We start from the raw sequence: 23,330 nt of genomic DNA on the forward strand, positions 1-23,330 counted from the left end.
AATTTTTTGAATGATAGAAATATATGGTACAAGTTAAAATTAATAGTTGCGGACAAAATAGAATATTTTTCAGTGGTATTTCATGTAGTTAAATAATATTCTTTTATAATTAAATCTTAGTATCTTAGAATTTCTTTTTAATAGAATTAATAAAATTTCTTATGTTTTAACGAAAAATTTTTTTTTGTATATGTTATATCATTTCGTTGTTTATTATATGTTAGTTAATTCTGTTTAGTATCGATGTAGCACTTGGATGAAAATTTCGGTGTTATTTCACATTGAAACACAAATACACTAAAACTGGCAATCTAGGGTAAAGCTAATTAAATTGTTTAAATGATATTCGATACTTACAGTGCGTAGTCTACCCTGTGTTTTCAATGTATTGTCTTGCAACACCTTTCTGGTAGCCCTTTTGGGAGGTAAGTTGGCCAACATCTTTTGTATGCTTTCCCCTGTGAATGAAAACAGACAAGCTATTGATACAAAAATTTGTATTATTCATATATGCACAAAAGGATATATCAGAGAAACTGCTTCAACAATTTATTAAATATTCATTTAATATTTATTTATAGAAGAGCTATCATGTTTTTAATGCACCGTTTGAACGTGAGAATACAAACAAAATATAATTGATACAAGTATGATAATATTAATAGTTATGTTAATATTTAATAAGTTTCGAGTTATAATAACGTCTCGTGATGGTTTATTGCATAGCAAAAAGAAAACACCGGAAGTAAATTTCAATTAAACGAAACAAAGCTCGAATTAGTGTAGTAATTAAACGCTTTTCTGGCGTGATTAACAAATTCTCTTTGTGTTGTTATTTATGTTCGTTTTTTATTAGCTCCTGCATATGCTATACCTTTTTGTTATAAAACAAGTTTTAATAAAAAAGCATAGTTAAAATTGAAGTAGAATCTCTCTTAGTTTCTCCCTGAATTTTTCCATGTAATAAAATTAATAACATTGCCCATTAAAAATTAACGCTATTAATTCTGAATTGAAGGTAAATATTTTTATAAAAAATATTTTAGAATATATATATACTCCCCCCCCAAAAAATTGCAGAAAGAATCACTCACTATCACTGGGTCTAACTCTCGGTCCCGTGGGTTGCTTTTCTTTAGGAGTATTCACCCTTGGAGTTTGAGAATTTTGAATGTTTCTCTTCATGCCACGCTGCCTTCGTCTTCTACTACGACTTCCAAACGGTCTCCACTTGCACTTTTTCTTTCCATTGCCGAACAGTCCTAATAACCAAGCTTGATCTCCTCCACACTCCAACATGTGCCTGTGCAACTCTGGCAAAGTCGTACAGTTCTTTGAACACTTGGTGCACACCTTTTCTGGTAAAATAGCCGTTCTTGCTTTTGCTGTAGGCATATCCTTTCCTGGTAGAAACAAATGTTTATACAGTTCCCTTTGATCACCGGAGAACTCGAAATGCGAACACCAGACATTTGGATGAGTCATCGCTTTGTGGTCCTCCATATCTTTCAAGGTTACCTGCATTGAAATAAAATATTAAAGAGAATTATGCGTGAAAGAAAATCTTAGCGCGGGATCTTACTAGCTTCGACTCGTTTTTCGTGAAAAAAAATTGTTTTCGTAATTATTTCGATCGATGCAATGACAATTATTAATTTATTACAACGACGAACATTACTGGATGGACTTGAAAATAGGATAGGAATATTATAGTTGTAATCAAATCGTTCAACGGTTAAGCTAATTGTCAATCAATGCGAAGAGATGTCCTTTCACCAATTTGCAATCCGATCGATAGTTACCAATCAAGAGGTCTGGTTAATTAATTAATCGCTTATAAATGTCAAGCATCTCGATGAGGTTAAATATCTTAAATGGATTTTACTTTAAAATGCTTGTCTTGTAAATCAAAATCATTCAATGAACGAAAGATTGTAAAAATGCGACCAAGCTGTTGATATAAAGCAATCGTCAAACATTGTCAAATATTTATTCCAAAATAAATTTAAGGAAATCTCTTTATATAATACTATATAACATTAATATTACATATAAAGTAATAATAATTAAAAAAAAAAGGAAATCAACGAATGAATAATTCAAAGTAGAAAGTTGTATCCGATGACAAACGTCGTCAAACGCCGTCAAACGTCGTCGATATTTATTCCAAAATAAGTTTAAGAAAATCTCTTTAGGATTATAACTCGGATTATATACTTTCCGATGGAATTGATCTCCGTTCACCGATCAGACAACAATTGTAGGATCGGAGACACTCACGTGTTTGGAAGCGCAGGCGCCGCAGATGTAGACCCTCGGCCTCGACCATTCCCCTGTCAACTCGGCGTAAACGACTTCCTGATTTTTGGCAGCCTCGATAGTCATCTTCTCGTCCCACTTCCTTAACCTCAGAAAGTTGCCAAATTCTACGGTGAACTCCGTACCCTGAAACGATTTCACATCGGAACATTCGTGTTTGTTCTCGATCGAGGATTTCAGAGGTTCGCGACGGGATGTCTGTTCGATGTCTGGGTCGTTGGCAACAGCTATGCCCGAATTGTTAGATACATCGAGACTTTTAGAGCCGTGATTCTGTTCATTCTGGACGATCTCGCACGGTCCAAGAAGGGTGAGCTGGTGCAATCTGTTCAGACTTATACGCTCCTTGAGCAACTGTTGTTTCTTCCTCAGTGTCAATTGAGTGGATATATCAAACTTGCTGAGATCTTTTATCGAGCAGGTCCACTGCTCTTTCCCGTCGTATTTCCTAGGAAAGTTGTACTTCTCAAAAGACACTCGCCTAGGATGGGACCTATTACTCTTACCAGGCTTTTGGGCGTACTCGCTATTATTCTCGTACTCCTCGCTACTGTATTCCTTCGAGTAAACCGGTGTCGCGGCTGTTAACGATATATCTATCGGGAATTGTATCTGATTAACGTTGTGCTCGTAATACGATTGTTGTTGCTGTGATTGTTGCTGCTGCTGCTGAGGTTTCGCCTCTGTTATCGACACACTGTTGGACGCGATAGTAGACGACGACGACGACGAGCTCTGAAGTTTCCCATCCAAATGATGAAGAAGATTCTCCCGGATGTTGCAGCTCACGCTGCTGTAAAAGGAACTGTCGAACTCCGGGCTCCCCGGATTGCTGAAGTTGTCTTTCACCGGGTGCATTGGTTTCAGCAAACTGGTTTCAGCTCGGTGTTCATGATCACTTTCCTCGCCTCTTCTCTCTTTGGGGTGGTTCGACGGATCTGCCCTGTCGTGGGGACTTTGGTTGCCTAGCTCCTTGCAGGGGGGAGAGGATTCCTTCAACTTCTCCTGCGAAAGAGACTAGAAAAATTGGAAAGGAAACTTATTACGGTATGGAAAAGAAATTTGGATGAATTTGATCCATTGGAGGCAAAAAAAAAAAAAAATTAGGAAACTGGCCTCGAAAACTTCAGATTGGTGATAAAACTTCGATCGTACCTGGATTTGAAGATTCCTCTCCGCGAGATTCACACCGTGAGTCTCGTTCATATGAACTGCTAGAGCCTCCCTGGTTAGGTACCTGGTAGAGCACTGCAAACAAGCGTGGTACTTGTCTCCGTGGGTGCCGATCATGTGCTGGAACAGACCTTCCAAGCTCTCCGCGCATTTATCAGAGCAATACTGGCAGTTCTGCGACGGTTTCCTCGAGTTCCTTTCCGACCTTCTGCCGCCCCCTTGCTGATGAACTCTCTCGGTGTGCCGTTGCCTCAGGGATATCGACATGAACTTTCGATCACAGTACAGGCAGAGATGTCTGACGGTGGGAGAGGATGGTTTGCTGGGAGATTTCGAGCCCTGGGAAGAAGAAGAGGAGGAGGAGGAGGAGGAGGAGGAAGAAGAGGAAGAAGAAGAAGAGGAACAAGGCGATTGAGGAGCAGCCAATTCGCTCGTCTGACAATTCTGCAACACTGAGGCCACTTTATCCAGAGGCAGACTGCAATGAAGGCTCGTCGTAGCCAGATCTTGAATCCTGGACGAATCTTTCGATTCTTCGATGCCTTCCAACCGCGGCTTCGCCTCCTCTTTATTCTGCCTGTTCTCATCGATCAATTGATTGATATCGTTCAACAGATCGTTCAACAAATCTCTGCACACGTTTCTCAACTCGACGTTGTCAGAAACCAATTCGTCGCGGTCATATTTCGCATCATCCACCACCACGCTCCCTTCCACGTTGCCATCCGACAAATTCTCGCTCAATCTCTCCATAATGATCGTTCCCAGTGAACGACTCTCTCTCCTCTCCTCTTCCTGACTATCATTCCTCCCCGCCTCTTGGACACACTGCTCCTCGCACTTTATCTCCTTGTAGGGGGAACACTTATTGCTACCTATGCAAACATTGTCCTCCTCGTTCTCCCCTCTCTTCATCTTAGAGGGCTCTTTCTCCTTCCCGTGTGCATCATCGGACAGGGGATTTTTCTCCTGATTTTTTTCCTTCCAAACCGACTCTTCGCCCCTCGAAGAGTTCTCGCCTCTCGTATCAATTTTACGAAGTTCCAAAGAGAATTCCTTGAGGTTGTCAGGTTTGTCTGTTTGCTCTAAGAGGAACACGGCAGTCTCTGTCCTGCTCTCGTTAGGCTTCGAGGGCTCAAACTTGGCGGCCAAACCCTTCGGATCCCCGTCTTCCTGATCGGCCAACTTGTCACCTTCCTTCTTCTTCTCGGCCTCCTTCTTCCTACTTACCTCTCTGTCATTCTCCTCGTCCTTGATCACACCGTTCAACACTGTCATCACGTACTTTTCCAGGGTCTCGAGGTTTCTCTCCACGCTGTTCCTATCGTCCTCCTCCTTCCCGCCCGAGTCCCCGTTCCTCGAGTCGGGGACCTTCTTTCTAAGATTGTTGATCACGTTGCTGAGCCTGCTCCTCTTGTCCTGGGCGGTCTGCTGCGCCGATCTGTAAATGTGGCCGTGCTTCTCCTCGCGTTGCTGCTGCTGCCGGTCGCCGTTCACGTTCGCCGGGTGGCCCGCGGTCGGATCGTCCAGATTGTGGGCGGATGCGACCATCCTGGCGTCCACGCTCGACAAGGATGACGGTGGAGTCGTGGACGACGATGCCGAGGGGAACTTCGCCACGGCGAAAACTTCTGCCGTCTCGCTGCTCGTTTTGCTACCAGCTACATCCGCCGAGGCCGCTTCTGCAATTTCAGGACACGGATTGGTTAGGTTTGATTTGAAATCTTTTTTCGATCTAATATATTTATACGAGATCTGGAAAGTTTGGTGATTTTTTTTTAAATGAAGTTATTATTTAATTGGAAGAAAAATTGTACGTATTTCGTAATATTTATTTTTTAAAATATTCGATGATAGTAATGATTTCTTGTAAGTCTCTTTGAAACATTTCTAATCATTGATTTGAAATCTTTTTTCGATTTAATATATTTATACGAGATCTGGAAAGTTTGGTTCATTTTTTTTAAATGAAGTTATTATTTAATTGGAAGAAAAATTGTACGTATTTCGTAATATTTATTTTTTAAAATATTCGATGATAGGTTGTAAGTCTCTTTGAAACATTTCTAATCGTTGATTTGAAATTTTTTTTATTATTTTTTTTATTATTATCTTTTTTATCTTTTATTATTATCTTTTTTGATATAACCTATATATATGAGACTTGGAAAGTTTGGTTCATTTTTTTAAAATGAACTTATTATTTAATTGGAAGAAAAATTGTACGTATTTCGTAATACTTATTTTTTAAAATATTCGATGATAGGTTGTAAGTCTCTTTGAAACATTTCTAATCATTGATTTGAAATCTTTTTTCGATGTAATATATTTATACGAGATTTGGAAAGTTTGGTTCATTTTTTTAAAATGAAATTATTATTTAATTGGAAGAAAAATTGTACGTATTTTGCAATACTTATTTTTTAAAATATTCGATGATAATAATAATTGGTTATAAATCCGTTTCAAACATTTCTCATTATTGATTTGAAATCTTTTTTTATTATTTTTTTTATCTTTTATTATTATCTTTTTTGATATAGCCTATATACATGAGATCTGAAAAGTTTAGTGATTTTTTTAAAATAAACTTATTATTTAATTGGAAGAAAAATTGTACGTATTTCGTAATACTTATTTTTTAAAATATTCGATAATTATAATTGGTTACAAGTCTCTTTGAAACATTTCTGATCATTGATTTGAAAATTTTTTTTGATATAATCTATATGAAATTTAGAAAGTTTGATGATTCTTTTTTTTAAATGAAGTTACTTATTTATTTGAAAGAAAATTTTTTTAAGATACATTCGATGATAATAATGATTGGTTACAAATCCGTTTAAAACATTTCTGATCATTGATTTGAAATCTTTTTTCGATGTATGAAGTTATTATTTATTTGTAAGAAAAATTGTATATATTTCGTAACATTTACTTTTTAAAATATTCGCTGCTTGTTTATCCAAATATTTTAAATATTTTAGGTAAAGAAAGATGAGTGCTATTAAATATTATAGTAATATCAACGATGTTTTTTTAGTTAGCACGCATCAGACGAGCGACGAAACGATTTGAATATATCGTAATCCGGTTAGAGGAGTTATTCTCGCATATGGAAGGATTCCTTGCTTCAAGGAAGAAGCGATTATTTTTCTTCTTCTGTCTTTTTTGCAAAGTATGCCCGAAAAAGCTTAGAAATCGATCGACGTTGCTGACAGTTCGTCTGAGAATTGGAACAAGTCCACGATATATTACACTCCTCGTATCTCTCCAAGCAATACTTAAAAGTTAATTAATTTGTTCTTCCAAACAAATTTTTAACACCATTTTAATATCGAAATTACCCTTCTTGACATCAACTTCTTCTTCTTCTTTTTTCTTTTTCCAATACCTAAATTAAAATTCGCAAATTTTTGGAGAAAACGTGGAACACGAATCTAACGTTCGAAATAGAATTCACGAATTCACGAATATATTCAAAGGGGTGAGATGGGCGAAAATATTCTGGGGATGGTATGCATCCGGTAAATGAGATATGCAGCCTACGCAAATGGAAATGAAAAAAAAAAAAAGAAAAAACAGGTCAAGTTATATAAGTATATGGAATAGATCAATAATTTCTTGCTTGCCCGATATAGTAAACCGTGCACTTCTATGAATGTATAATTTCCTACGCGTCTTGTACTTCTAAAAATTCCTTTTTATAAATCGTACCAATGAAATCATTCGATGAATTATTAATTTAATTTGATTTAAAGATCTTTATAAATTAAATTCCTCGCATTATATTTCCAGAACAATGTGAAAAGTGTCGTGTAATTTTGAACACTTGTTGATTTCTGAAATCGGAGGCTCGATTTTCTCAGGGAAAAACAGATTTTACACGGATTGGAAAATTTCCCTTCTGTTCGAACGAGCCCCGTGGTTTTTGCCCGTAATATCTTGTGTAGAAGTTATTAAACCCTGGCCGTAAGCCGATTAAAGCGTTTCGAACCCGGGAACCAAAAACATGGAGAGTGAAAAAGCTTCTTCCGTAACTGTCGGTATTCCCTTCGAATAAATTAGTTTCCACTCGATCGAAATTCATCCTTATCGACATCAATAATTTTTTGGAAAGTTTAAAAGTCGTTAAGGTTATCATTAATAGATGATGCAACGCAAAAGATGGAATAATAGATAAAAAAATATTTGAAAAGAAAAGAAAATTTTTAAAAGGAAAGTCGAAGGATCCGTTAAGTGAATTTAAGAAAATTTAAAAGTCGTTAAGGTTATCATTATTAGATGCAACGCGTAAGATGGAATATAGTCAAAAAAATATTTGAAAAGGAAACAAAATTTAAAAAGGATTCTTTAAGTGAATTAGAAGATAATGGGGCGATTAGAGGCTCCTTATGAATAAAAAATCGAGTCGAAATCGAAGAAAAGCAAAGGCTGTTCAAATTGATCCAAGCGCATGATCTATCGAGATTACGAAATATCGAAGAGGCATCGCTTCAAAAGTTCCTCAAATTAACTTAAAATTTCACTCACAAACGCATATTCTTCGACTTGATTCTACTTATCATCTTTCGTATTGTAAATTATATTCTATTGTATCTCTTTCTTTCTAATGTTTCTCAATTTTATCTCTCTTTCTCTCTTCAAGACGTTTTGAGGTTATGAACACTCGAGAATTGAACGCTTGGAAATATATCAATATTTGATATAATTAACTTAAAATTTTGATTCAGAAATGCATATTTTTCAACTTGATTCTATTCATCTTTCATATTCTGTACTGTAAATTATATTCTACTGTATTCCCCGTCTTTCTTTCTAATGTTTCTAAATTTTATCTCTCTTTTTCTCTTCAAGATGTTTTGAGGTTATGAACGCGGAAATATATCAATATTTGATATAATTAACTTAAAATTTTGATTCATATATTCTTTGACTTGATTTTATTCATCTTTCATATTTTATATTGTAAATTATATCCTACCGTATCTCTACTACGTTTTTGAGGTTATGAACACTTGAACGCTTGGAAATATATCAATATTTGATATAAATAACTTCAAATTTAATTCAGAAATATTTTTCGACTTAATTCTACTCATCTTTCATATTCTGTATTGTAAATTATATCCTACTGTATCCCTTGTATTTCTTTCTAATATTTCTAAATTTTATCTCTCTTTCTCTCTTCAAGACGTTTTGAATACTCAAGAATTAAACGCTTGGAAATATATCAATATTTGATATAATTAACTTAAAATTTTGATTCATATATTCTTTGACTTGATTTTATTCATCTTTCATATTTTATACTGTAAAATCTAAAAAAATTATATCCTACCATATCTTTACTATGTTTTTGAGGTTATGAACACTTGAACGCTCGGAAATATATCAATATTTGATATTTTTCAGAGAGAGAAAGAAAAAGAAAGAAAAGATAGTAGGAATTTGCTTAACCCCAAAGCTTAACTTTGATATTCAGACGAACGTATGAGGATAATATAAAAAGTAACGCGCTCCTCTTAACGTATATGCCAGTGAGACCAGTGTTCATCCACTATAGCTAGAGGAGAACCCTTTTAGGAATGCATAGAATTTTACAGAAGCATCGTGTCCTCGCATTCATCGGTCCACGCGTCTTGAATATTTTTCCAATATTTTTCACTTACACAGGGGCGCGAACCTCTCTGGAGCTGTCCCGAAATTCTTTTCTTTGTACATTTTATATATATATATATCGATGGAACGTGAACGAAAGGCTGAATAAATCTCTCGGTTGATCGATCTACAAATTATTAAGTATTATTATTAACGCGTGAAATAGACGCAACAAAAAGATTTTATTCTTCTTCTTCTTCAGTTTTAATCGATTTTCAACCTCTTTGCGGAATATCACGTTTTTCCAAAACTCTTCCCATATTTTTGCCTTATACAGGAAATACTTCGACCCGTGATATTTCCTACCATGGGAAGAAGAAGTGAGGAATTCAGAAGAAATTTATTGTCGAATGTTGCTTTATAAGCTGGGGGGAAAAATTTATCACGGTTTCATTCTCTCTCTCTTCCCCACATTTTTCACAACTCGGATTAAAATTCTTCCAATTTTCGGAATAAATATTATATTCTATTTCTCCTTCTCTTTAATTCATCTTATCGAATCCTACAATTATTACCATTTAGAATTTATAATTTCAGAGTAATATTTAATTTACAACTGAAAACAAACGATTAGGTTATCGATAATACGCAAGGTGGAAAACACTGGTCGTTTTTTGGAAGTCAATGAAAGCCAGATTGACCGACTCAGGGTTAAACTCGATTAAACTGGGCTGGGGCGGACTTTAATGAACCTACTGAGTGAACAGTAATGAGTCGCAGTCTTCGATCAAAGCGTTTCTGAGACGATCTTGATATAATATTTGAATATTTGAAAAGCGTGAAGTTGGAAACAGTGACAGAAAATGTAATTCGCAATATCCTATCCCATATCCTCCTATAATGGAGGAACGTTACAAAATGGCCGAAACTAACGAAATCGATCAATCTGAACGAAGTACACTGATTGAGAGTCATCCAAAAAAAAAAAAAGAAACAAAATCAAATATCCATCGAGTCAATTGTATAAATATTTTCGATCGGGTAATAATTTGAAAAATGTCTCTTCTTTTTTTTGATTATTTCTTTCTTAATTTTTAGGTTATGAAAAGTTATATCACTCGAAAGAGAAATAAAAGTTAATTGACCGTGTTTTCCAAACTGTGAATATTTCACGACGAATTAATCAAAGTCTCCAATCTCTAGAAAATGAATAATCAAAATGTATTTAATCCGTGTAAGAAATTAAACGATAACCAACGACGAAGTTGTACAATTAATTTAGAGTTATAAATATTACACTAACTGTTATGTATAATGAAAAAGTTCGTATTAAATTCATCGATAGATTCAACAAGAAGGATGCAATATGCGTTTCTCTTTCAAAATTCAATGTTTTTCCAACTTTGTTATAAAAAAACGGTGTTCACGAGAATTTTCACACGTTTGTTTGCATGTTTTTCACCGAATATAGCCATATTTGTGATCCAATTCTTCATTCACTCTTTCTCTCTTTCTCTCTCTCGCATACACTCTTCAAAATATTATGATAAATGGAGCAGAATAGAATGTTCAGAAAGCAAACAAATGCGCGTGCCACTTCCTTCGAGCGATAAAAATTATTTCAACAATAGCACTTGTCACGTGCAAGAAGGAGAAAAACAAAGGAAACGAAACAAAAGGAAAACAATGAACAGAGGAGAGGGCAATCGTTTTATTAAGTTTGGACACACGATTTGAACGAACTTCAATAATATAATAAATTATTTCCATCATTTGAACAAAGCTTTCTTCCTTCTTCCTCTTCTCTGGAAAGAAGAACTTTGGGAAAAGTCATTCCTGGATTGATCATTGTGCCTCTGATATAGCACACTGTTTGGATTATTATTCATGAATAATTGAACAGGTTGTAACAATAGTTTATTTAGATTTATTCTATTTATCCTTGAAACTTATTTTCCTCTTCATCAACTTTGCTCGTCACCAAGCTGTTCCATTTGAATTTCGTCGATAAAATGAAACCAATAAGCGATTGGATGTTGAATATTATTTGTTGTTGCGTCGATTCAAATATTATTCTACAAGAAAATTCTGTATCGAAGAAGATAATTCTGAATCATATTTCATAATTCACTCGTTCAGCGTCGAACTCGACTTGTTTTTCTTATTACGAATCTGAAAACTTTAGCTTAATGGTAACATTAATTATTATCATAATCGTATCTTTGGATGCAAGAAGAATCTTAGTGACACTCGCCAATTTTTATAAAAATAAGAGTTAACAATTATTACAATCATAACGTTGGATGCAAGAAGAACTTTATACTCATCAGTTTTTATAAAAATAAGATTGAACACTGATTGACAAAAATGATATACATTTACTTAAAAAGGAATCTTACTTTTCTCACATTCGATTTAAACGATAATTTCGAGAAAAAAAACCGTATAAACAATCTTTCATCGATATACAAACTGATTGATCTATATAAAAATATCCAAAAGAATCATTAATCGCAGAGAATCTCAAATTACCGAATTTATCGAGCGTAACTTTTCTACCAAAATTACAGAAAAGTTACAGAAGCGAAAAAGAAAAAAAAAATTATTTTTTCCCTGCAGCTCTTTCATTATTTTAAATCTCTTAAAGCGATAATCGTCTAAGGAGGCGATGATGAATCGAATATTCGGGCCGGTATCATCGAAAATGACCCAATTACGAGTCGGTGGCGAGGAGGAGCTGGCGCAAACTCCGCTGCCCGACCGGAAATGGAGTGCGCGAGTTAGAGAAACCGTTCCACCCGATGCACCTTGTGGCCACGTAAACGTTTTGCACGGCGGCCAGCAGCCTGTTCGGATACTGTTACACACCGATATTCTGTTAAACAAACTGGAGCAAATTTGGAATGGCTCATAATTTTCGCTTCGTTTTCTCGCGAATCGAACGTCCAAAGGAAAAAAAATTAAGATAATTTTCTTTTCCAAGCAAGAAATATTATTCCCTTTTCTCTTCTCTTTAAATTCAATCTTTGCTCGTATTGAATATTTTGGATCGTGTAGATTTTAGATTTGCACGATATCGTCTTTTTTCTCGCGAATCGAACGTCCGAAAGGAAAAAAAATTAAGATAATTTTCTTTCTCAAGCAAGAAATATTATTCCCTTTTCTCTTCTCTTTAAATTCAATCTTTGCTCGTATTGAATATTTTGGATCGTGTAGATTTTAGATTTGCACGATATCGTCTTTTTTCTCGCGAATCGAACGTCCAAAGGAAAAAAAAATTAAGATAATTTTCTTTCTCAAGCAAGAAATATTATTCCCTTTTCTCTTCTCTTTAAATTCAATCTATACTCGAATATTGAAATATTGAATATTTTGGATCGTGTAGATTTTAGATTTGCACGATATCGTCTTTTTTCTCGCGAATCGAACGTCCAAAGGAAAAAAAAAATTAAGATAATTTTCTTTTCCAAGCAAGAAATATTATTCCCTTTTCTCTTCTCTTTAAATTAGATTTTTGCTCGTATTGAATATTTTGGATCGTGTAGATTTTAGATTCGCACGATATCGTCTTTTTTCTCGCGAATCGAACGTCCAAAGGAAAAAAAAAATTAAGATAATTTTCTTTTCCAAGCAAGAAATATTATTTCCTTTTCTCTTCTCTTTAAATTCAATCTATATTCATATTGAATATTTTGGATCGTGTAGATTTTAGATTTGCAAGCTATCGTCTCTTTTCTCGCGTTTAATCTTTTCCAGTTTCTTTCGTGCTCGTCAAAATATTGGTGGAGAAAGAGAGAGGGAAGAAGAAGAAAGAAAGCTTAATCTAACCTAAATCTAGCCACATCCACCCACGCTGAACCTCGTTAAATCGAATCGTTCGAACCGTACCAGGGGTCAAAATAAATGGAGAAAGTTGGTGAAGCTTGATTCGAGAAGCTTATTAAAGAAAACTAACAAATGAGAATTTACGGGGAAAACGAAATACGAAATTAGCAAATGGCCAGAAATATTCCGATCTCTCTTTTCTTTTTCATATTATTTTCGATGCACATCCGTTTATTTCACCGTCGAGCCAAGTTTTTCCATTTAATTGGCGAGATGAATTTGTTTAATCAAAAAATACGGAGATAATAAACGGTGGAAAAATTCTATCGTATAACTTTTCCATTAGCACGATGTGATGAACTTTAAAAAAAAAAAAAAAAAAGCAGACGACACCAAAAAGTTAATTACTCCTGTCGAATAGGAATCGAATAAATATCGATACACAACAATTTATCGTCCCTCGTCCAATCCATCCCCAAGTAATCGCAACAAAAATTAAAATCTTAATCTCAAAACGCGAGAATTTTGCTGTTACAAATATTATAATCGCTGTTGTGAGAATAAATAAGTGAAATAAAATTACGCCATTCGCGCAACAATCATCATTTCACGCGAAAACAATGCGAGAAGAATTCGGAAAAATCCCATTTTCCCTTTATTTATTTTCGACGTTTCTTCACACAAGCACACGTATACACACACATACCTGCTTCCTCATCTCGTAAACAATATTCCCTCTCTCGCTCGTGGCTCGTCCTCATTCGACCAGTTTCAGGGTGGAACGAGAGGAACAAAGGGAGCGAACAACACAGGGTGGCCTGAATGATTAGAGAGAAACGCAGGGGACGGAATACAGAGTGTGCTCGTTCGTTGGACGAGGAGGGACGGATATATATATATGTGTGTCTGTGTAGAGGAAAATGGGGGAAGGGAGAAATAAAAATGGCGACAAGGAAAGAAAGCGACGCGGAGGAGAGAAAGGAAAATTGAGAGGGCAGAGATACGTACGGGGAGGGGGGATGTACAGGGTGTTGGGAATAATCGAGAATATTATTCGTGTATTACTAGGATCGAGAGAGGGTCTGAAAAACCTGAAGGAACTGAGAGACAGACAATAATAATGTAAACGTAACTCTCTTTATAATATATAATTATTAGACCAAACTTGTTGTTTCCAAGCTGGGATAATCAAGATCGAAGAAATACTCTTTTTGTTCTTATATTCTTATATTCTTTCTTTTAATCGTCACTTAAAACATGGCGCGTGTTATGGAACTCTGAACGAGTTGAAAGGCTGAATTGAAAAATTGTCGAGTCGAATATTCGGCCAATAAAAGGTTGGAAAAATTTTCTTGTTTTTCTTGTAATTATTCAAGATTAATTAATCCTTCGAATCGATGATTCTTCGTTAATGTTCATCCGGGAAGAGAGGGAAACGAGCATCTCAACCTTTGCTTTCCCTTTTCCTTTCTTCTATTTCGAACGTGCTACGAAGTACAGCAGCTGTCGCCTGCCAACAAAGGAGGGGATAAGCGGCGAAAGAAGAAAGGAGGCGCAAGGAAACTGTGAAGAAATCGAAGGGGAAAAGAGACGGTGATAAAAGGGAGGAGGAGGAGAGAGACAAAACCGTACGTGGACACCGTACAACAACTCTCTGTCGCCGACACGCGCTTCTCCTGACGCCGTTTTATCCGGAAGTAGGGGAGGGAGAGAAGGGAGGGCTCTAGAATCGATAACTGCCCCTCTGCCACGTCGAAAGGGGTCGCCACCACCCTCTGGCACGGCTTTTGAGAGGGAGAGAGAGGAGGAGACTTGGAATACACCAATGTCCCCCGAGGGGGGGAAGCGAATGACGCCAGCCACGATGACGATTATCACACTTTTTCCATCATTTCGCAAACCCACCCCTTCTTTCAGTCGTTTAAAACATTGTTATACCTATTATTTTTAAAAACGATATAAAATACTTACATATGTAAAGCATTACATGTAAAGTGTTAATATATTAACGGGATATCTTTGGAGGATTGATTTTGAAAATAGGAACAAATACAAAAGTGGTGTACAAAATTATCGAGGAAAATTTAAATTATGAATAATTGATATTTGTATTAGAAAATAGACTGTCTTCTATAATTAAAAATATGAATTTTTGAAAACGGAACTCTGGTTGAACGAGTTGAAGGATGAATTGAAAAATTGTTGAGAGTCGTTGAATATTCGCTCATAGAAGTTAGAAGTATAGAAAATTTTGTTGTTTTTCTCGTAATTATTAATTTTAAGATCGGGTTTGGTTCTTCGAATCTTGTGGGAAATACTTTCGACCCAATTTTTCTACGATTTCGTGGAAATTTTGGAAAACCATCTCGAGAAATCCAATTTGGATACACGAAATTTTCGAATTCTCCAATTTTCCAGTGATTCGTGAAAGTTATTTCGCGCAAATAATCTCTCGAGATATTTCTGAAAATGGAAACACGATTCGGATTTTTATTATTAAAAAAAAAAACTTGGACAAAAATACTTTATCTGCTTTGTTTCTGAATCCAATCCGATCGATAATTTATATTGTCTTGCCGAGAAATAAAGTTAATAATAATGGAATATTAATGTCATATATATATATATATACATACATATAATATTGATAAAAAGTTTAATGACTCTTCGATCTTCAATAGAAATTACTGTAATTGAATTCGATATTAATTTCAGTTTTATAAAAACTTGAACAATCTTAAACTTCGTTTAAGAATAAAAGAGAAAGAAAGAGAGAGAAGAAAAATACTTCACCGAGCTGTATTTCCAAGAGGTTCTTTAATAATTTGATGCAGCACTCTGAAAGATTGCTGAACTTGCTGAAACTTAATGGAAATTCAAATACAAGACCGACCATTTCAATTTGCATGAGGACACAAGCGGATCAAAACCGAACCTATCGAAAGGATAAATCATGAATGTTCTATTTCTGTTAACAACGGCCGAGCGTGAGCAAGTGGGACGACCTACTATCCTGAACCCTCGCAACTCAACTCCTGAAACGATTGCCTCCACTCGCTGTGCAACTTTGTACCTGCTAACGTATAACATTCCAATTAAGTTTTCAATTGTCCCTTTCACGCACACACATACACGTACTTCAGTTTCGTTCAAAATCTTCCGAGAGAAGAGTACTCTCTTCTCTCCAAACCCTAAGAATGGATAAATTATTCGATTCCAGGAAGATGTTATTCGTGCAATTTTCAACTGTTGTGGAAAAATTCAAGTAATACAAGAATATAATTTTTGAATGTTGTCTCTGAATCAATTTCGATTCAAATCTTATTTTAAGATTAGATGATACCATTCTGCACTTCACTTTTCTAATCAAAAAAAGATAATCATTAATAATAACGATAATAAGAAAAGGAATGATAAAAATCTATCAATACATTTTCTTGTAAGCTACGAGCAAAATGTGTTTCAGCTGCACTATTTAAAAACAGGAAAGTTAGATATCAATTAGGAAACAATAAAACTTGCAAATATATTCTCCAGCTACTAAAAAACTTTAAAAAACAGGGGAAAATATCAATTAGGGAACAATAAAACCTAACAGTATATTTTCCACAAGTTTTTCTACAAGCAAAATGTCTTTCAGCTATTCAAAAAACAGGGAAAAATATCAGTTAGAGAATAATAAAACCTACCAATATATTTTTCACCTACAAGCAAAATCCAGTTACATAATCAAAAAACAAATATTAATTAAGAATCAACAAAATCTGCTTATATCTTTCAACGAGCAAAATTTCTTTCAACTATACAATGAAAAAACATGGAAAAATATCAATTAGGGAACAATAAAATCTATCAATACATTTTCCAACAAATAAAATCTTGCAGTTACATTATTTAAAAAACAGAACAGATATGAATTAAGGATTAATAAAATCTACTTATATCTTTCAACAAACAAAATGTTTTGCACTATTTAAAAAACAGATATTAGTCAGGGAACAATAAAATCAATCTATATTTTCCAACAAACAAAATGTTTTCCAGTTACATTATTTAAAAAACAGAACAGATATTAGTTAGGGAACAATAAAATCAACCTATATCTTCCAGCAAGCAAAATTTCTTCCAACTATATTATCAAAAAACAGGGAAAAATATCACTTAGGGAACAATAAAATCTACCAATACGTTTTCCAGCTACAACCAAAATGTCTTCCAGCTATACAATCAAAAAAAATATCAGTTAGGGAACAATAAAATCTCCCAATACATTTTTCCACCTATAACCAAAATGTCTTCCAGCTATACAATCAAAAAACAGAACAGATATAGTTAGGGAACAATAAAATCAACCTATATTTTCCAACAAACAAAATGTCTTCCAGTTATATTATTTAAAAAACAAAATAGATATTAGTTAAGGAATAATAAAATCAACCTATATTTTCCAACAAACAAAATGTCTTGCAGTTTACTATTTAAAAAACAGAACAGATATTGGTTAGGGAACAATAAAATCAATCTATATTTTCCAACAAATAAAATGTCTTCCAGTTACATTATTTAAGAAACAGAATAGATATTAGTTAAGGAACATTAAAATCAACTATATATTCCAACAAACAAAATGTCTTTCAGTTATACTATTTAAAAAACAAAACAAATATTAGTTAGGAAACAATAAAATCAATCTATATCTTCCAGCAAACAAAATGTCTTTACACTATTTAAAAAACAAAACAGATATTAGTTAAGGAACAATAAAATCAACCTTCATCTTCCAACAAGCAAAATTTCTTCCAACTATACTATTAAAAAACTATCAAAAAGGGAAAAATATCAGTTAGAGAACAATAAAATATACCAATACATTTTCCAGCTACAACCAAAATGTTTTCCAGCTATACAATCAAAAAACAGAACAGATATAGTTAAGGAACAATAAAATCAATCTATATCTTCCAACAAGCAAAATGTCTTTCAGCTACGTTATTTAAAAAACAGGAAAGGGTAAGATATCAGTATAGGGAAGAATACTGAAGGAAAGAATACTGGCAACAATCAGAACGCATAGACTATCACGGGACATGTATAGGCGATAACTAATCTACTCACTAGCTAGACGATGATTGCAGGCTTCATAATTTCAGGTCATGCTCGTTAATGATCCCCCGAGCACGGAATAAACGTGACGCACCATCGACGAATTCAATTGCGTTCAATAGAATTTACATAGTTTCCTATATTAACACAATGACACGGGTGACGCCTGATAACCTCGCCCCTCGAAAATGCCCGAATAAGTTTGCCTCGATGCCGCCAGAACATTTAACTATTCCTCTGATACTGCAATTGGATATTGCAATTGACAATTATAAGATTGCTGAGAAATTATTCAGTTTCAATGATAAATTTGTATTTTGATATATCGATATTTCCAATAAATAACGACGTTAATTTTTAATTTTTTAATCCAATAAAATGAAAATTTTCATTAAAGAAAATAGATATTGCAGAAACGTAAAAATTTGTGATACACAAATGTTTATAAAACTCGAGTTTGTTTCATCTTCTTCTTTTCTTCAGAGAAAACGTTTATTAAATGTACATGACCATTATTGTAGATTATCGTGGCAAACATATTTCCCTAACGGTATCCTTTGGAAAATTGTTCGGTTTGCTACTCTTTTACCCTAAATTAATTCCCTAGGATCCTGATCCCTGGGATGACGTATCATTAAAATGGCAATGAGGCAAATTATTATCGAATGTTCCGTAAAGAATTTTTAGAGACAATTAATTAAGTAGAATAATATTTTGAAAAGATTAAATATACATACACATCTTTCTTCGAAAAGATAAAAATTTCGCGAATTTTTTTCTATTTATTCTAAATGAATTATCGTTTCGCTCGTTCATTAAACCGTTTTTCTCTATTTCGTTGCAATGGAAAAAAGCGTAGCGCAGCTAGGAACGTGTCCTCGAATTAATAAAGATGATCATGCTAATCAGTAGAGAACGTGGCGTCTAAAAGATCCGCGAGAGACCGAGTGTATCGTTTCAGCGTGGCGCAGCCAGTGTGGAGCCGTGTAATTAAACAGGGTTCGTTGAACCTGCGTCGAGTTTGCTCGAATCCGAGCATGTTCGTTTTCACCTCTTCACGATTCTCCTTGTCTGACAACTGAATTATGACCGATGCCGTCTCGTACCATCTCTCTCTCTCTCTGTTTTTTTTTTTTATAAAATTTTCTCTTCCGTAAAATCAATTTAAAGGTAAAAATATAAAATTGTAAAAATTTATATCAAATTGGTGAGGGGAAAATTTTAAATTTGGAATGATAAAAAGTCGAAATTGTGACTTTTAAATAATGATTGGATAATGGATACGTATATACGCCACAAGAAATTTAAATTAGGCTACGTTCCAGTTTTCGGTTATTGAGGACGCTGGCAAAGATTAGGTCGAATCTTTTATAAATATTATACAGTTTTGTTATATGAATTTGAATTGTGAAATATGTAGGATGATACTTTGAAAGAATCATGTATACGACTCTTGTCAAGTTTTATTAAAAATATGCAACTATACATTGTTTCTTTGGTTGATCGAGTAAGTTTTCAATTCATGTTCAAGTTAACAAGAGTATTAAACACTATTATATGAGTTTTGTGATAGGATATTTTGGAAGATTCTTGTCAATTTTTAATTGGCCAAACATTGTTTATACAATACTGTTTAATACTCTTATTAATTATATGATTATGTTAATTGAAAACTCACTTGATCAATCAAAGAAACAATGTATGGTCTTCTTACAAAACAAATGTTAATTTTACTTCAAATTGCACAATTCAAATTCATATAATAATGTTTAATACTCTTGTTAACTGATCATAAGAATTGAAAACTTACTTGAACTAAAATATACAATTAAAGAAACAATATATAGTTGTCTATTTTTAATAAAACTTGACAAGATTAAATTTACATAGTAATAATTATTCTTAGGTAATAATATAGATTGAATATTTTGCAAAGAAATAATTTTACAAGACTACGGTGTTGCCTCTCTTTAAAAACTCTTTAAAAACTAGAGTCAATGTTTCATGATATTGGTATCAGAATTCAAATTTAGGGTCCAAAGAGGAAGCGTTTTCGAGACGATGCTTCTTGACTGAATAATTGCCAACTGGTCGGCACAAAATAAAACCGGGAGGAAGAGGATTGAAGTGCTTTTTCCTGGAAACATCCTCCATCCACAGACATTTCCTCTCCTTCTCGCGTTAAAGGTTGAATTTAGACGTGGATTAAAGCTTCCTAGTTTTATTCCACGCTTCGAGAGGCAAGCAGATTCCCTGAATCCTTCGATTGTCACGTTCGTGCGCCTCTAGTGGCGCGATTTCCTTGAGTATCCTCGGTCGAGATTACCCGAATTCGTGGAATATATATATATATACAGCAAGACGATGTTTTTCTGAAAATAGCCCAATTCTTATTTCCAATTCCATCCCTTATTTCTTTCAAATGCTCGTAGAAATCCATTTTTTCTCGATCGTTTGACGAGCAAAAAAGAAATTTACGCGATAATTTATTAATTGTTATTAATTTATCCTTTGAATAAATCTCTTTCACTATTTCCATCCAAATCAAAGTCATTCCAAATTTTTTTCATCAAAAGAAAGAAGAAAATAAAATTTATTGATCGAAGAGTTTGCTCGATTTTTTAAACAACATATTGAGAATAGAACAGAAGATGAAGCGGAGCAATAGACTTTTGCGAGGAAGAAATTAGATAGAGAAAAAAAAAAGAGACAACTAATATCTGTGCACCATAATAATATCAGAGCAACCACGACTTTTGAAAATTTAAGTCTCTAGCTTTCGTTAATTCGAATTTTATTATACGATCGAGCCGCCATTTTTTAAAAATGGCCACGACAAAATGGCGGTTCCACTTCGAGTGTACGCGTTATTCGTAAACACAGTTTGCTATCAATTGTGCATGGAAAGAGGAAGCAAAAAAAGTATGGAATTTTTCCAAAAACTTCCTATATTATCGATACAAAAACTTACTAATTACCTGCAATAAAATCTCCCAATTATTTAATTCCAAAAAATAAAAAACTGCTTCAAGCAGGATACAAAACCATCTACCATATATTCGAAATTACAGCAGCTCATAATTCACGCAGAAGTTACAAACTGTTTAGGATTTATAAGGCTCCGAAGGGAGCTCGGAACCATAGACACGACTAAGAATAGCTACTGACATCCTATTTTGCATTTCATTGCACGATTACACACACACTTGCAAAGTATATCTATACGTCTGTTTGCATCGTGGATACATCGAGGCGAATGTCTCTCTCGAAAACACCGACTGTTTAATTGCAACCTCGTGGCTGGTTTTCACGCCATCTAGGAGCAAAAAAAAGAAGGAGCAGAGGCTCTATGCAATGGCCGCCGTTACGTTCGAAAGACGCGAGGAAAATGAAATTTTTGCAAGCGTATCTCACCTTTGACCCGCTTTCTTCAGCATCCTTCGGTTTCAGGCTAAATATGTTTTCGGGTTGAGTGTACAGATAGCTATAGGGCTTGATAATGTTCGTGATTTGTATATGCAATGTGAATTTTTGAAATGAAATTTCGTTGCATATGTATGAAATATACGTGTTCATCGAATATTGGAGTGGAGCTAATATTTTTAATATCGTATCTTGAATTTGTGAAATTTTTTTTTTTGATTTATCATATCCTTTTCACTGTATTAATCGCTTCTTGAAAGAAGTCTTGAAGGTTAGAGTTAATATTAGAGAAGGATGAAGGTATTCGAATTTGTATTAAAATGTTTTCAGAATGGATCGTGTTATCGTGCAGTATATGTACCATCCTGCTAACATTGATCGTCTTAGAAACTTAGAAACTTTCGAGTATAAAGAAGAAGTGTTCGGCGAGAGACTGTTTTAATTTAACAATTTTACAACTCGAAGATTCATTTCGAAATTTATATTATAACGTTGTTTAGTTTTATCCATCCAAGAGATCGGAGTTTCAAGGCGTTTCTTTCGAAAGAAAAATACGCTAAAAAGTCGTTCTGGCTAAAAAAAAAGGAAAAAACGCTTTAAAACTTGGGGTATTGAGCGGCCACGTGACGGAAATACGAATTCTCATCTCTTTTCGAGTGGGGAAGTGAACGCATCTCGAAAGGAATGCAGGAACAATTTACACGTTTGGAACGTATCGAGCGAAGCCATGGAATGAAAATTCATCATGGCGTTTTCGTTCACTCGTTCGCGCAAAAAACCGGATATAAAAATAGTTCAAAAATGTGCTTTCAATTATATCGGCGATATAATCGCGAAATAATTATCTTCTACAAAAGATCGCTCGATCCCTCATGAACCTACTATAAAATTTATTTATTATTATTAATTATAACGATTTTCATCCAATCGTTTATTTTTCTCCCGATATGAATATAATCCAACCAATGAACAATTTTCAACGAACAGTAAGAATAAAATATTTCCCGTTCCGATTTTTCCTTTGCAGAAAGTGGTTTTTCCAGCCGGTGTTGGCTTTCGAGGCAAGGGTCGACGCGTTTGAAATCGATCTTTTTATCACCGGCGCGGTTGGTATTGCTGCTGCATCAAATTGCACCGCTCTGTTTTTTCCCCTCCGCGCTACCACCACCACCACGCTCCCCATTCTCCGTGGGAGACGCGTGTGCCCTTTTCTCCCTCGAGCAACGGCGGCGTCGACGTAGCGCAGTTTACATTACACGCGACTTACGACGACTGACCCTTTTAATCGCGCGATCAGCCATCATTCGTAATTTCTCTCGCGTTCTTTAAATGCGGGTATATAAATCGACGGTGCTTGGTGAAAATATTTTACGTATTGTGATTTTTTGACGTTTTGGTGCCATGTTTCGCCACGAAAATTACTGCAAAGGGATTAATTTAATTAACAAGAGAAGTTGATTTTTGAAATATTTTTATCCCTTTGTATTATTTTTTGAATTTGTGATACAGTTTTTTGAAACGTCTTTATAAGATATAATGAATTACGGGAGAAGTAATATATAATTTTTTTTTTGTTATCCAATTGTTAGAATTTGTTCAGGAGAATTGTTCGGGTGGTAATCAATTAAAAGTTCTCTTCAACGAGTTTTATTTTAAATTTAATTTGAAATTTTCACCCGGTATATAAATGTAAGAATTCACCTTCTAATTGCATTGTTATTAATATCAAGAGAATCACAGAGAATCGAATTCAATATTATCTATAATCGAATTATTTTCATCAAGTTTATTTTGAAATTTTCTACCCGGTATACAAATACGAGAATTCGTTCTTTCCAATTCTTCTTCTTAATTCCATTGACATTGGCATTGAGGCACGAAGAATT

At 34.4% G+C, this 23,330-nt stretch overlaps 1 protein-coding gene across 2 annotated transcripts in view; it reads right to left on the reverse strand.

The window, feature by feature from the left end:
• The window catches only part of LOC107996427 (uncharacterized), a 74,633-nt gene that overhangs the window by 20,002 nt on the left and 31,301 nt on the right, over window positions 1-23,330 (reverse strand). Inside the window, exons 3-6 of one of the 2 annotated variants that reach the window (XM_028666034.2) lie at window positions 3,475-5,174; window positions 2,281-3,324; window positions 1,095-1,518; window positions 358-458 (exon numbers count right to left, since the gene is read on the reverse strand). In XM_028666034.2, the coding sequence (XP_028521835.2) occupies window positions 358-458; window positions 1,095-1,518; window positions 2,281-3,324; window positions 3,475-5,174 (3,269 nt within the window). Of the gene's footprint in view, window positions 1-357; window positions 459-1,094; window positions 1,519-2,280; window positions 3,337-3,474; window positions 5,175-23,330 lie in introns of both variants that reach the window. The other variant, XM_017054463.3, reaches the window with a different exon arrangement.

Source organism: Apis cerana, linkage group LG8, assembly GCF_029169275.1.
Source record: "Apis cerana isolate GH-2021 linkage group LG8, AcerK_1.0, whole genome shotgun sequence".
In the NCBI taxonomy this organism is placed as follows: domain Eukaryota; kingdom Metazoa; phylum Arthropoda; class Insecta; order Hymenoptera; family Apidae; genus Apis; species Apis cerana.